Here is a 14,277-nt window from a genome sequence, read left to right as displayed (position 1 = left end):
CTGCTTATATTTGATTATGTAATGAAACTACTAGAGGATATAATGGAGTACTGTAGCTGTATTTGATGGAGATAAGAATTATTTTTGAGAGTATACCATATGTAAAACTAAGGTAGGTATGGAATATTCAAGGGGATAGAGGAAAAAGAAAAATGTCTACATATTCTCTGCATGTTCCAAAGAGTGGAAAGTGGAGAGCAGGAACAGCCTCCCCCCCCCAACACACGCACACATAATCACACACACCTTCCTAATACCATGTAAATATTGTGTATCTAGCAGCTTTGTAGCTGTCTTAGGGAGGGAGGCCTTTTCTCACTTGACCCAAGGAAAACTGAGGTGATAAGCTGATGAAGATGTTGATAGTGTTTATTGCTGTAGAGATAGCTGAAGTGAAGTGAGAGTAAAATTTGTTTTTTTATATTGTCATTTTAAATCTGTTGTTTCTTTAGGAGAAATAATCTTCACCCGCAAGCCACTTAATAATTTTAGATACCTTATATGCCCCAATAAGGAGCAAAATCAGGTATACTGCTAACTAAAAGAGTACATTATGGTGGGTGAATATGTCATTAACATTAGTTTCTTTAAGCAAAGGATTGTAAGTAAATACTTCACCATGTATATTAACAGGCTTTCAGTAAGAAGGCAGTTGAGCAGCGTAAGGAGTGGTTGAGCGGATGGATGGAGGAATGCAAACGCCGCAAGGAACTGGGACTGCCAGACATCTACCTGTACGAGAAGAACACTCGAGCTATCTCATACGCAGACTTTGTTAACAAAGAACTGGTCTTGTTCTCAAACCTGGACAATGAGCGTTCCATCCCATCTATGGTAGATGGCTTGAAGCCTGGCCAGAGAAAGGTAGGAACCATAACTACCTCAAGGTTGTTAAGATCAGGGGCACAGTACAATTTTGTAAGTTTTCAAGATCTCAGGCAATTTAAAATGTCTTTACTTCATCCTCTCCTCTTCCTTCTGCCTGTGGGTGACTCAACACTGAGTGGGAAGCCAATTGGTTTCCTGTACACCAGGAAACCATTTACTATGTTGGGTGGTAACCATATAACCAAATTATGGCACCTGGTGGTTTAGTGGGTAAATAAGGTGCTGCAATCAGATTGAGCCTGTGTAGGTTTATATCCAAAGGGTGGTTGGGGTTTATTGCTCACATAATGCCACTAAGGGATGAGTGAGGCTGGTCGCTCACCTGAAATGTCAGGACTAACTTGCCCATCCCCTGGTTCCTACGCTCCTCATGGGGCGACATGGGATTGGGTGATGGATGGACTACAGATTATTACAGTCTTGAGTACATTTTTCTTGTCGCCTCATCTCGGGGTGATGTACAGTACCATAAAAGAAGTTAGGATGGTGACATTGTGACCAGAATACTTTGGGGTAGTTTGAAAGATCGTGTATTCTAGTGCTGCCGCTATTCACATTATTTTAAGTACTGGGTTTAATATTTTTTGTTGAACTTAAGTCTTGCATATATTACCCACAATGTGTGATGAGATTGTGATAATAATTGTTTTAACTTAATTTTTTCTGCTTCTAAGGTGCTGTTCACGTGCCTGAAGAGAAATGACAAGCGTGAAGTGAAGGTGGCACAGCTGGCTGGGTCTGTGGCAGAACACTCAGCATACCACCATGGTGAACAGTCCCTCATGGGTACCATCATCAACTTAGCACAGAATTATGTTGGATCCAACAACATCAACTTACTCCAGCCCATTGGTCAGTTTGGCACCAGACTACAGGGAGGCAAGGACTCTGCCAGTCCTCGATACATCTTCACCATGTTAAGGTATGCTATGATGGGGAAGAGGGCAAACTTGAGTATTTTATAAAGTGTGCAATCCTAGACAAAATTTCATGTAATATTTCACTTCTACGTACCACTCTCTTCAGGTGACTAGTATCCCTCAGCTGAGAGAAGCTTGATGTGTTTCTTTAATTATAGATTATTTTCTTAGATATGATGTGTGAGGGAAGAAAGACACATACTCTACTTGTGAAGTAGACAGTGGAATAGTAGGTGAACTTTTGTAACTGAATGTAGCTTGTGTAGTTTGATAAATAAAGGTCGTTGAATGATAGGATTCCAGAGGAAGGTTGATTGTTAAAAAGATTAGATGCAGACTTAGAGGTAATGAGAATTTCTATCAAAAGTAGAAGAAAAACCTGTTATTGTGTATCTTTTGTTCTAAGATACTTTTCATGTACATTAGTATTTTTTTCCATGCAGTAAACTGACCCGGCTGATCTTCCACCCACATGATGACCCCCTGTTGAAGAATAACTATGATGACAACCAGAGGATTGAACCTGAGTGGTACATCCCCATCATCCCAATGGTGCTGGTCAATGGTGCTGATGGTATTGGTACCGGCTGGAGCACCAAGATCCCCAACTACAACCCACGGGAAATTGTCCAGAATCTCAAGAAATTGATTCGTGGGGAAGAGCCTTCTAAAATGGTTAGTTGCATTAGGGTTTAATGAGTAAATCAGAGAAAATTTAGAGTCTGAGAGGGATATAGATGTAATCCTCAGCCAAAATAATTGTATAGAGTGAAAGTGGCTTTTGCGAGAAAGACATAGCTTCCCCTTGAAATTACCCTGCATTTGAAATTTTTGCTTATGTTTTCAGTGAGTTAGAAATTGGTGTTCTCTAAAGCATGTGTCCTCCTCGTAGACTACTATGGTTAATCTTAGTCTTCAAACTGTTAGTCACCAGCTTAATGAAACTTTAATGTGAGGAGTGAGCTTAGTTGATTCACATTTTAGGGAATCTGCAGCACCCAAAATACTGTACAACTTTTTCAGAAACCTTGGTTTAAGAATTTCCGTGGGAGCATCGATGAGTTGGACCACCAGCGGTACCTTGTCCACGGTGAGATAGCCGACTTGGGCAACCACAAGCTGGAGATCACGGAGCTGCCCATCAGAGTGTGGACGCAGACTTATAAGGAGTCTGTTATGGAGACTTTCATTCAAGGCTCAGAGAAGTCTCCAGCACTCATTAAGTAAGGGCATTAGGTTGAATGAAAGGAAGGCAATGATTGATTATGTGTGTGTGGATGAAAGGATGCGATGTGTAATGGATGCAAGAGTTTATAGAGGTTGGGGGAGTGGACTTTCTGACCACTACTTGGTGGTGGCCAGAATTAGAATTCAAGTAAGATGGAGGAATAGAAGAAGGGAAAGACGAGAGGAAGAGGTAGTTGCAAGGAGAGTGGAAAGGTTACAAGAGGATGAGAAAAAGGCAGAGTATAAGAGTGAAGTGGAGGAACGATTGGGCAAATATGAATTGGAGCAGATGGAAGACGTGGAAGGTGTGTGTAGGATATTTACAGAAGAAATATGTGCATCATGTGATGTGGTGTGTGGAAGGAAGAGAAGACGGAGGGGGGTGCAAGGAACAGCGTGGTGAACTGAAGAGGTGAGACAGGCTGTGGCACAAAAGAAGAAAGCATACAATGAATGGATGAGAAATAGGGGCGTGGAAGAAGTTGAGAGGTGGAAGAGATAGTTATATGTAGAAAGAAAGAGAGAGGTGAAAAGATTAGTAAGAGAGAGTAAGAAGAGAGTGGATGAGGAATTTGGAAGGAATTTGAGTGTAAAGTGGAGGGACTGTAAGAAAATGTTCTGGAAAGAGGTGAAAAGAGTAAGACAGGGTGGAAGTGAAGTTAGCAGGGGAGTGAAAGATAAAAATGGTAGATTACTGGTGGAGAAGGGAGAAAAAGTGAGCAGATGGAGAGAACACTTTAAGGAATTGTTGAACATAGAGGATGGAAGTAATGCGAGTATAAGTGGCTGGGGAATGGCTGGGAGAAGGTGGGAGGTGAGAAGACAGGAAGAAATCAGTAGGATAGAAGTTGTGGAAGCAATGAAGAAAGTTAAATCGGGGAAAGCCCCAGGAATTGATGGAGTGTGTGGTGAAATGCTGAAGCATGGGGGAGAGACAGTAGTAGAATGGATGTGGAAGATGTGCAGATTGGCCTGGGAGGATGGTAGAGTCCCGGAGGATTGGAAGTCAGGTATAATTATTCCCTTGTACAAAGGAAAAGGGGAAAAAGAAGTGTGTGGTAATCATAGGGGCATTTGTCTTCTTAGTATAATAGGAAAAGTTTATGGTAGGATACTTATTGACAGAGTTAGAGAAAGAACTGAGAAATTAGTTGGAGAAGAACAGGGAGGCTTTAGGAAGGGAAGAGGTTGTGTAGATCAGATATTCATTCTTAGATCTTTCGTGGAAAAGTTTCTAGAGAAGGGAAAGGAGTTGTATGCGGCTTTCATGGATTTGGAGAAAGCATATGACAGGGTGGATAGACAAGTATTGTGGAAAGTGTTAAGAATATATGGAGTAGATGGGAAGTTGTTGAATGCTGTGAAGAGTATGTACGATGATGCGAAGGCTGCAGTGCGTGTGGATGGTGAACTAAGTGAATTTTTCTCTTTGAAAGTTGGGTTGAAACAGGGATGTGTCATGTCTCCATGGTTGTTCAATCTGTACATGGATGGGGTAATAAAAGAGGTACAAGGTAGGGTAGTGGATGTTGGAGTGGCCCTGGTGAGAGAGGATAGTGTTTGGAAACTCCCTGTACTGTTGTTTGCAGATGATACTGTGTTGTTGAGTGAAGACGAAGGGGAGCTGCAAGGCTTGGTTGATGAGTTTGGGAGAGTGTGTAAGAAACGGAATCTAAAGGTGAATGTAGGGAAGAGTAAAGTGATGGTCTTTGAGAGAGGTGAAGTCAGTGAATGTGCAGCGAGGTTGGATGGTGAGGAACTGGAAAATGTGAGTACGTTTAAGTACTTGGGTAGTGTGATGAGTAAGGATGGAGGTTTGGAGGGTGAAGTGCTTGAAAGGGTACAGCAGGGAAGAAAGGTTGCTGGTTCTTTGAAAGCAGTGATAAGAAACAGGGAAGTGAGCATGGAAGTGAAAAAGTTACTTCATGACAGTATTGTGATTCCAACTCTAACGTACAGAAGTGAAGCTTGGACGTTGTTGGAAGGACACAAGTCAAGAGTGAGAGCAGTGGAAATGAGTTATTTAAGAGGAGCCTGTGGAGTCACATGGAGAGAGAGGCTGACGAATGAGGATATAAAGGAGCGTTGTGGTGTTGATGTGGATGTGATAGGAAGCATTATGAGGAACACACAGGTGGTTTGGCCATGTGGAGAGATGGAGGGTGAAAGACTGACGAAGAGAGTGTATGTGAGTGAGGTGGAGGGGGGAAGAGGGAGGGGGAGGCCAAGGATGAGATGGAGGGATGGGGTGGAGAGGTATATGAGAGAGGGGGGTGTGAGTTGGGAGCAGGGCAGTGAAATGGCGGGGGACAGGGCGACTTGGAGGCGATTTGTTTGTGGCCACCCCAAACGGGATTGAGGCGTCTGGCAATAGATAGATAGATAGATAGAGTAGGTTGACCGGTGACACATTGGTGTGGGAGTGATTCTGTGGGCTTGAATGGTGGGTGAACGAGTGTGTGATCTATATCTATATATTTCATTGGGCCAACTGTTTGGTCCCCCCCCCCCCCCGTCCCCAAGACCATACCTCACCCCATATTTGGGCGAGAAAAGGAGGTTGAAACTATGATCAGTGATGGAATGCTTGCATATTATACGTCATCTCCAGGTTTACAGAGGACATCAGACTACGAGCAGATACAGTTAATCCTGAAAGGACTAAGTAATTGCCTAGGTTGTTGTAAGTTACGTGAAGAATGTGAGTCATGGTAGTTGTTATTCAGAGTAATGCTAGGTATCATTGTAGGTGATACATCTTGGCCATACATACCTTAGTGAGATTATACCCAGTGGGGAAGGAAGTGAAAGGCAATGGATTTGGCAAAGACTTCATTGTACTAATCAACAGCAGCCTACAGTAAATTAAAATAATCACAATAATTGTTAGTGGTAGGTGGTGGCAACCATCATCCACTCACTTGATGTAGTGCCGCATACTTCTCCCTTAGCCATTATCATTCTTTTTCTGCACCTGCCTTCCTCTCTTCCTATTTCTCCCATCTTTCCTGTCACTTCTTATTGCTTTTCTTTCCTTTACAGGTGGCTTTACATTGAGTGACAAGCCAAATGGTTTCCTGTAAGCCAAGAAACCATTTACAACATTGGGTGGTAACCATATAACCAAACCATACATGCTCCCTACATGTCAACAATGGGTTGGTGGAGGGTTAGTTCCCCTCCCCGTAAAACAAATAACTCAAAGTCAAATGGCCACCTCTTATGGGGTTATGGCGTCTGGCGGTAGATAGAGAATAATTTTTGAAAAATGCATTAAAATTGGAAGGGAGATGCTGTATTAAGATGCAGCCTTAGGTATTGGTAGATGGGGACAAGGACTGTGCACAGGATTTTTGAAAAGTGGGGGGGATTAAAAAAACATGCAATTTTTTCATAACCTAGGTTATTAACTTTTTATTCATCTAATTCTGTATTGTCCCATGAGGAGTATAGGAGCCCATGGCTAGGCAGGTTGGTCCTGACATTTGAGTTAAGAGTGACCAGCTTCACTCATCCGTGAGTGGCATTATGTGAACAATAAACCCCAACCCTCCCTTGGATGTAAACCTGCACAGGCACAGTCCAATTGGAGTGCCTTAATTATCCACTGAACTAAGTAATGCAGTACGGAAAACTTAGGTACTGTAGCCTAACTGAAAGAGTACAAACTCAGGGTAACTTGCATGCTGAACTTTACAGAACCGTGGAAGTGAAAACAATGTGGATATAAGTTGAGAGCTCCTTGGAAGTTGGGGCAGTTCAGAGAGGGTGAGTCTCTGTTATGAATATTGGAGGTGTTTCAGAATATAATGATGATGTTTCAGAATATCACAACTTTGCCCCTACAACTAACACATTAAATTGCTTTACATGTAGCAATAGAAGATTAATATATCAGTACAATTTTTATGCACTTTGTGAGGAATTCATACTTACCAAGGAATTAATAGCACAACAGATCATCAGAACATGTGTCGTGAAAGGAATTACTGCACATCATTTACCATTAACTATGATGTCTTGATCGGTTGTTGTTACCTCCAGATTTTTTATTTAGAATACAATACGTCTCATGTTCATGGGGTTAACAAAAGCTACACTGAACCCAAATGGGGGAGTTAACCCTCCTACCCCCAGTGTGCATGGCCTTGGTGGGGACATTCACTGTTCACTGGCTTGATGCTATGGTACTTTCAAGTGACTGTACACATAGTAATAAGCCAAATTATTAGCTTAGAATATAGTTTTCTACATAGGATGGGAATACTGAACTAGATGGATGGTGGGTGCTCTAGTGGGTTACGGCCTCAGTTAGGTGTGGCCCATAATGTTTACATCTGAGAGATACTTAGGGTTGTTATACTTACACAGTAGTGTTGAGGGATGTGCAGCTGGCCATTCACCTTCATGTTCAGGACCACTATGTTTTTGATGTGGTAGTATTTGATCAGATGATACCTAGACTCAGAAGGTTAACTCAATTTTTACTTTCAGTGAATACAAAGAATATCACACAGACACTACTGTACGTTTTGTAGTGGGAATGAGTCCGGACAAGTACCAAAAGGCACTCAGTGAGGGTATGCACAAGGCCTTCAAGCTGCAGACAACGATAGCCACCTCATGCATGGTAAGATGATTGGGGAACCATGTTGAACATGCCATGATAATGTGGCTGTGTTGCAAGATAACAAAAAAAATAGGTGCCTACTGGAATATACTTGAGTAATACATGGAGTTGATAGAAGAGTAACTTGTTAATGAAGCTTTTTCAGGGTAAAATGTCATTGACCTATGCTGCAATGGATGCAAATTGAAGAGAGAGAGAAAAGTATACTGGCATATACCATATAGTTCACAGAGGAGAAAATCAAATATGAAACTTTTCATTGTAATTAGATCATTGGCTTATGCTGTATGTGATGCAGTCAGGTTGAAAAATTTGTTACATTAATGTTATTTTCAATCTATCGGATACGTTTATGTGAAGCTACAGTACGTGGTGAATGTTTTTGGCGTATTGGATAGAGCCAAGATTCCGAGGGCTTGAATGGTGAGTGAATGAAAGCGTGGTCCATTGGATTGGGCGAATTTGGGCTGTCTGAACATTGCTACTCCTCACCCTGCTGTAGGGTGGAAGAGGAGGTCCAGATGATGAATATTATTTTGGGGATTGAGCAGGTGAAGGTTTATATCCAAGGAGTGGTTGGAGTTATTACTCTCATGCCACTCAGGGATGAATGAGGCTGGTCACTGTCATCTTTAATGTCAGGACCAACTTGCCTAGCCCCTGGCTCTTAAGCTCCTCATGGGGCAACGTAGGCTTGGATGATGGATGGAACCCTAGTGGCCCAGTGTGAGCATATCAGCCTTACAGTGAATGTGTCCTCTTAGTTTGTGATGATCCTTAAAAGTGAGTGGTAATAGCATATCCTTTAATATGCTGGCATACTGTAATTTTGATAGTTATGTATGAATATTTGTCGTTTATTCCTAGACGCTTAGGTAAGAAATTTCTTATGACCTACTAATCAGTTTGTTAATCAGGTGAAATAAAGACTATGCTATATTCTTGGCAGGTTCTCTTTGACTGCAATGGTGTGTTGAGGAAGTATGACACAGTTGAGGAGATCTTGAAAGAATTTTATGAGCTACGTCTAAAGTTTTACGTCAAGAGGAAGGCTTACTTGGTTGGCATGCTGGAGGCCGAGGCGTGCAGGCTATCTAATCAGGTATGGTGGTACATATATCTGAGTAGTAAGATAGACTTTAATATTGTTTAAGTAGAAGTAGATGACAAACTGATTTTTAATTTCATTCTTGACATACAGTATTGATATATGAAGAAAAAGAGTATGAGGAAATGCTGATGATTATCTGGAATCATGTCTTTTCACCGATTGATACTGATGTTTTTATTATTCAGGCAAGATTTATCCTTGAGAAATGTGATGGCCGGTTGGTGATAGAGAACAAGAAGAAAAAGGACATGATTACAGAACTGCAGAGGAAAGGCTACGATTCAGACCCAGTAAAGGCATGGAAGAAGATTCAGGACAGAGAGGCTGCACTGGTAAGGAATACATGACACATTTTATTATTTATATGGGTATTGGTAGTAATAATGTTTCCAGTAGTAGTGGTAATAGTAGTAGTAGTAGTTGTTCCCTAGGCAGTCTGGCCGAACAGCCTCGAGTCCCTAAGGAAGACCACGGCCGAGACTGGGCTTTCCCACAAAGCTCTCAAGGAGTGTATGTTGTGTTGTTGGTGCAGGTGGTTGTATGCAATGCTTTCAGGATAGGAGGAGATTTGGAGACCTGTACCCATTACTACATTCCACCAACTACAAGTTCGTGGCTAAAGTGTGGAATGTAGTAATGGGTATAGGTCTCCAAATCTCCTCCCATCCTGAATGCTTTCTTGTTTCAGTGCTTTTTTCACCTCTTGTCTCAGCACTTTTGCCCTTTGCAGATTTGGAGACCTATACCCATTACAGTACTACATTCCACACTTTAATGACAAACATGTATTTGTAGTTGGTGGAATGCTCCTGTTTCTGTGTTTTCTTTTTCTCTTATCTGTGCACTTTTGCCATTCCTACTTCTTAACAATAATATATGAAGAAAATTATATTTTCTAGTGATGATATTAATTGTCTCCCCCAAGGTTATGTAATTGGTCTGGTTTGTTTGTCTTCCTGCTGCCAACATTATGGAATATGACTGGATGGAATTGTGCCAGATTTGGAATTTTGATTGAGGACCCTTAGAGGAAGAAGCGATAAAATTTGAGATGGGGAGAAAGTCTTAAAAACGTGAGACTGAGGTTAATGTTATGGTTTCCACTCTGTGATTGCTTTTGTTTGATTATTATTATTATTACTAATATTATTATTATTATTATTATTATTATTATTACAGTAATCCCTGTACTTTCTGGACTCCCCACTTACCGGACATTGTGGGCCTGGACCTTCGGACACCCCCCCCCCCCCCCCAAATCCAAATTTTTTTTTTTTTCTACCCATAATTTGAAATTGCCGTGCGCCACATGGCACCAAGCAACTGTTTACACCACAGCCCCTTTACCCCTTCCTCCCTCCCCCCTCCCCAGTCACGATTGCCATTTGGCATTTTTCATTACCAAATGTGGGCCAATTTGGTACTGAAAAGTTCGTTTGGTAGTGAATCAGCATGATCCAGTACCAAACAGATATTTCACATGTATGAAGATATAGAGAATGGAGATGGTGGACTGTCTGCTTTCTTTGATTAATCTGCTAGCATACATTGTACAAAAATAAACATGCTGCTGATTATAAGGAGAGTGAATATTTCCATTTGTACATATAATTAGTGAAGAATAAATGCTTCCTTTAAGAATCTGGTAATGAAGAGTTAAATTTGGTAACGAAAATTGAGGAGTTTGGTAATGTGGCTGAGTTCAGATCTGGCAACCCTGTCCCCAGTTACTGCCTAACCTTCGTTCAGGGAAGACGTCCATCGCAGTTTTTTTTTTTATTTTTTTTTTATTTATTTTTTTTTTTATGTGTCCGACTCTGGGCAAAGGCTTCAGGGCCTATATCTTGGGGGCAGTAGCCTATCCCAAGGCCCAGTAGTCCTCCTACACCTCCACATGTCACCACTTCGGCGCTAACACCCACCGTCCATATTGAATACATGCTAGGGCTGTCTCATACAGGACTGGTGTATTGGTATTAGCGGGGGTATTTTTACGACATGTCGGCGGGTCATCTGGTAGATCAGGAAAGTCTGCTTTTAATGAAATTCAAATCCTTAAACTGTCCCCTGCCCCAGCCAGGATTCGAACCTGGGTCCATCAGGACTGCAAGCCGCCTCTCTACCGATTCATCCACCGCCTCCCCCACATGTGCTCATTTTTTATGAATAAACAGTGAATTACTGCAATACCTTGCCACTAGACTACATGGGAATTTACAGTGTTGTGCAGTGTTAAGAAATTAGAATTTAGAGTGCAAAGGATTAAGTGTGGAGTACAAAGTGGCGGTTGAAACAGGCATGGTGCAATTAAGAAGAATGTGCAGTGTTAAACAATTATTACTCACAGTGCAAAGAATTAAGTGTAGCACAACACTGGATTACTATACTTGCTTCAAGAGCATTTTCAAAACTACCAGAGCCTTAGTGAGTTAGAGGAGGCGGCCACAGATGTGCTGTAAGTGCAGTCCCCTGTACACTGCTAGGCCTAAGTATTTTCCATACTTCTAATTCCTCATTCTCTGGTTCCTTTTCATTTATTTCATGCTTTATATCCATTATTGGTGTGAATAGGGTCTTCAATAGGTTTAAATAAGAGCTTTGCATGTCCAAAAGGGAGTTATTTAGGTGGCCTTCAAAGTTAGGCTGGGTTAGAGTCCTTAACCCTTTAAGTCCGGGTCGGGTCTTAAGACGGGTTCTCTTGATGGATTCCGGGTCGGGACTTTTGAGTAAAAGAGCCTCAGGCAACGGGTGGCATCGTTTGATACCCCCAACCTTCCACGTTGCACTCAGAGGGGTCTGGGCTCTGACGTCATATGTAAACAAACCTGCTGGTACAAATGTACCGGGTTTTAGGGTGGATTTTTTTTTTATTTTCGCATTTTATGCTCAAATAATTACCTAAAAATGACTCATAAACCATAAGATAATTTTCTACAAACAAATATATGCCTAAAATCCTTCAAAAATATGCTGTAATAACAGTACATGTGACCGATTTTTTTTTCACGTCTGCAACGCGCGGAGGTTAGGCAGCGCGATTGTGCGTAGCGTGGAGTTAGAGGGAAGTCTTCACTTTTCGCCCTCAGCACAGTATTCAGATGAGATGGCAGAACCGGACAGCAATTTGCAGAACTCTGAAGTGACTAGTAGACTTGATGAAGAGAGGGAAGTGCATGACATCACCGATTTTGAAGGATTTTCCGACAGTGATACACAAACTCCGTCAACCTCAGGGGTATCAGTGAGTAGTGCTGGCGTGAAACGTAAGTTATCGCCAGGTTTGGAGTACGATAGTGATGACCAGGAGAGTGATAGTGACAGTGAGGGGATGGCACAGGAGAGTGGTAGTGACAGTGAGGGGATGGCAGACAGTGACAGTGATGGATTTATTCCCGTGAGTGACGAGAGTGATGATGATTCAGACCTAAGTGATGATGATGATGATCCCAGGGTGTGTGACCCTCCCCGTAGGCCTGGTGGTATTGGTAGTGCTGGTGGATCTGGGTTTATCTGGGCAAATGGTGATAGATTCATACCAAATTGCTATAGATTTGATGCAACTCACAGTGGAGTGACAAGGGCTGCTGGAGTAAACAAAAACAGTTCTGAAATGGAGTATTTTCTCCTGTTTTTTGATGGTGAAATTCTTGATTATTTGGTACAAGAAATAAGTTTTTCTAATAAGAAAAGAATGTTCTGTTCAAACTATAAGAAGAAGAAAAGTTTTGTTGAATGAGAGGAAATAAGTTCTGTTCTAATTACTGGTAGCATTAGTAAAGTTCAGAAGTTGAAATTACAATTTTTTGAATATGGAAACAAGTTCTGTTTTGAAAATAATTGTACACAGAAGCAAGAAATAAGTTTTTCTAATAAGGAAAGAATGTTCTGTTCAAACTATAAGTGAAAACACCAGATAGAAAAAAGTTGTTTGTTTACTTTCTGCGGCATCCTCATGGATTACCCATACTGCATTCATCAGCTTCATCAGCTGTAATTTCAGTAATGGGTAGGTAAAATATATTTATTTTATTATTTTTATTGATATTTCATCATTATCCATCATCCCAAACACATAAATCATAAAAATATGACATGTCAAATTTCCCGAAACTTTTGCCTCCCGGGGCATGTCTGCGGATTCTGAATTGCCTCACAGAGGGGTTAAGTACCAGTCCAGGATCCAGGGGCCCACTTTCCGCACAGGACCACTTTCCCGACATGCCTTTGGCTCTATTATGTCAGATAATGGAGGGATTATTGTATTATTATTATTAGTGTATTTTATTATTTACTTATTTATTTATTCAGGAAGAGGAGCATGGTGATGCATCTGATGAAGAGGAAGAGGAGGAGGGAGGTGAAAAGGGCCCAGACTATGACTATCTGTTGGGCATGAAGTTGTGGTGCCTCACCAAGGAAAAGAAAGACGAAATTCTCAAGCAGCGGGACCAGAAGCAACAGGAACTCAACCAGCTTAAGGCAAAGGCACCTGAGGATATCTGGATTGGTGATCTGGATGCTTTCATCAAGGAGGTTAGATGATTTTGTGTTGAGTATGCACATAAATATTTTTGTATCAAATCTGGTGTATGCAGCAAGCAGATTCCTGTATGCCTATAATGGTTTCATTTGTCTTTGCTACTCGTTGTTGTGTTTATTGTTACAATATCCACCCTCTGACCTTTTTAGACACCCCCTGCCTCCCAGGCAACTTGACATATGCGAGTTTTTCTGGTGTTACACCATCTACTGCTTCCTTTCCCATCATGAGTCAGTTTATTGCACTTTTGAGTTGTGTATCTGCTTCACCCATTATTCTCTGTGTTAAATAAGTAGCAGGTAATTGTTCATTCTGGTATTTAATACTATATAATATGTTTTTCCCCAGTTGGATGCTGTTGAGAAGGAAGAGCAAGAGAATGAAACTACTACTACTGTGAAATCACAGGGAGGGAAAAAGGGACCAAAGAAGGTTAGTAGCTGTACACTGTTGAATTTAACTTCTATCTATCTATCTATAGCCCGACGCCCTAATCCCGCAAAGGGTGGCCGCAGACAAAACTCCTCCAAGTCGCTCTGTCACCCACCATTTGACTACCCTCCCCCTAACTCACCGCCCCCCCCCTCCCTCATATACCTCTCTACTCCATCCCTCCACCTCATCCTCGGTCTACCCCTCCCTCCATCTCACCTACATACACCCTCTTAGTCAATCTTTCATTCTCCATTCTCTTCACATGTCCAAACCACCTCAATGTATTTCTCCTAATCTTCTCAACCCGGAGGATTGGAAGTCAGGTATAATTATTCCCTTGTACAAAGGAAAAGGGGAAAAAGAAGTGTGTGGTAATCATAGAGGCATTTGTCTTCTTAGTATAATAGGAAAAGTGTATGGTAGGATAGTTATTGACAGAGTTAGAGAAAGAACAGAGAAATTAGTTGGAGAAGAACAGGGAGACTTTAGGAAGGGAAGAGGTTGTGTAGATCAGATATTCATTCTT

General features: G+C 41.5%; 1 protein-coding gene across 2 annotated transcripts in view; it reads left to right on the top strand.

Annotated features, from left to right (window-relative positions):
- Top2 (DNA topoisomerase 2) overlaps positions 1-14,277 on the top strand; it is a 56,096-nt gene that overhangs the window by 24,680 nt on the left and 17,139 nt on the right. For both annotated transcript variants that reach the window (XM_080273408.1, XM_080273407.1), the window contains exons 13-21: positions 634-864; positions 1,563-1,810; positions 2,252-2,483; positions 2,832-3,031; positions 7,530-7,665; positions 8,615-8,767; positions 8,962-9,108; positions 13,085-13,309; positions 13,665-13,748. In XM_080273408.1, the coding sequence (XP_080129534.1) occupies positions 634-864; positions 1,563-1,810; positions 2,252-2,483; positions 2,832-3,031; positions 7,530-7,665; positions 8,615-8,767; positions 8,962-9,108; positions 13,085-13,309; positions 13,665-13,748 (1,656 nt within the window). The remainder of the gene's footprint in view (positions 1-633; positions 865-1,562; positions 1,811-2,251; positions 2,484-2,831; positions 3,032-7,529; positions 7,666-8,614; positions 8,768-8,961; positions 9,109-13,084; positions 13,310-13,664; positions 13,749-14,277) is intronic.

Source organism: Coenobita brevimanus, chromosome 54 (assembly GCF_032717465.1).
Source record: "Coenobita brevimanus isolate Jiangsu-jjx chromosome 54, ASM3271746v2, whole genome shotgun sequence".
NCBI classification, from domain to species: domain Eukaryota; kingdom Metazoa; phylum Arthropoda; class Malacostraca; order Decapoda; family Coenobitidae; genus Coenobita; species Coenobita brevimanus.
The sequence above is the reverse complement of the archived record's forward strand: the minus strand, read 5'-3'. Positions and strand labels throughout refer to the sequence as shown.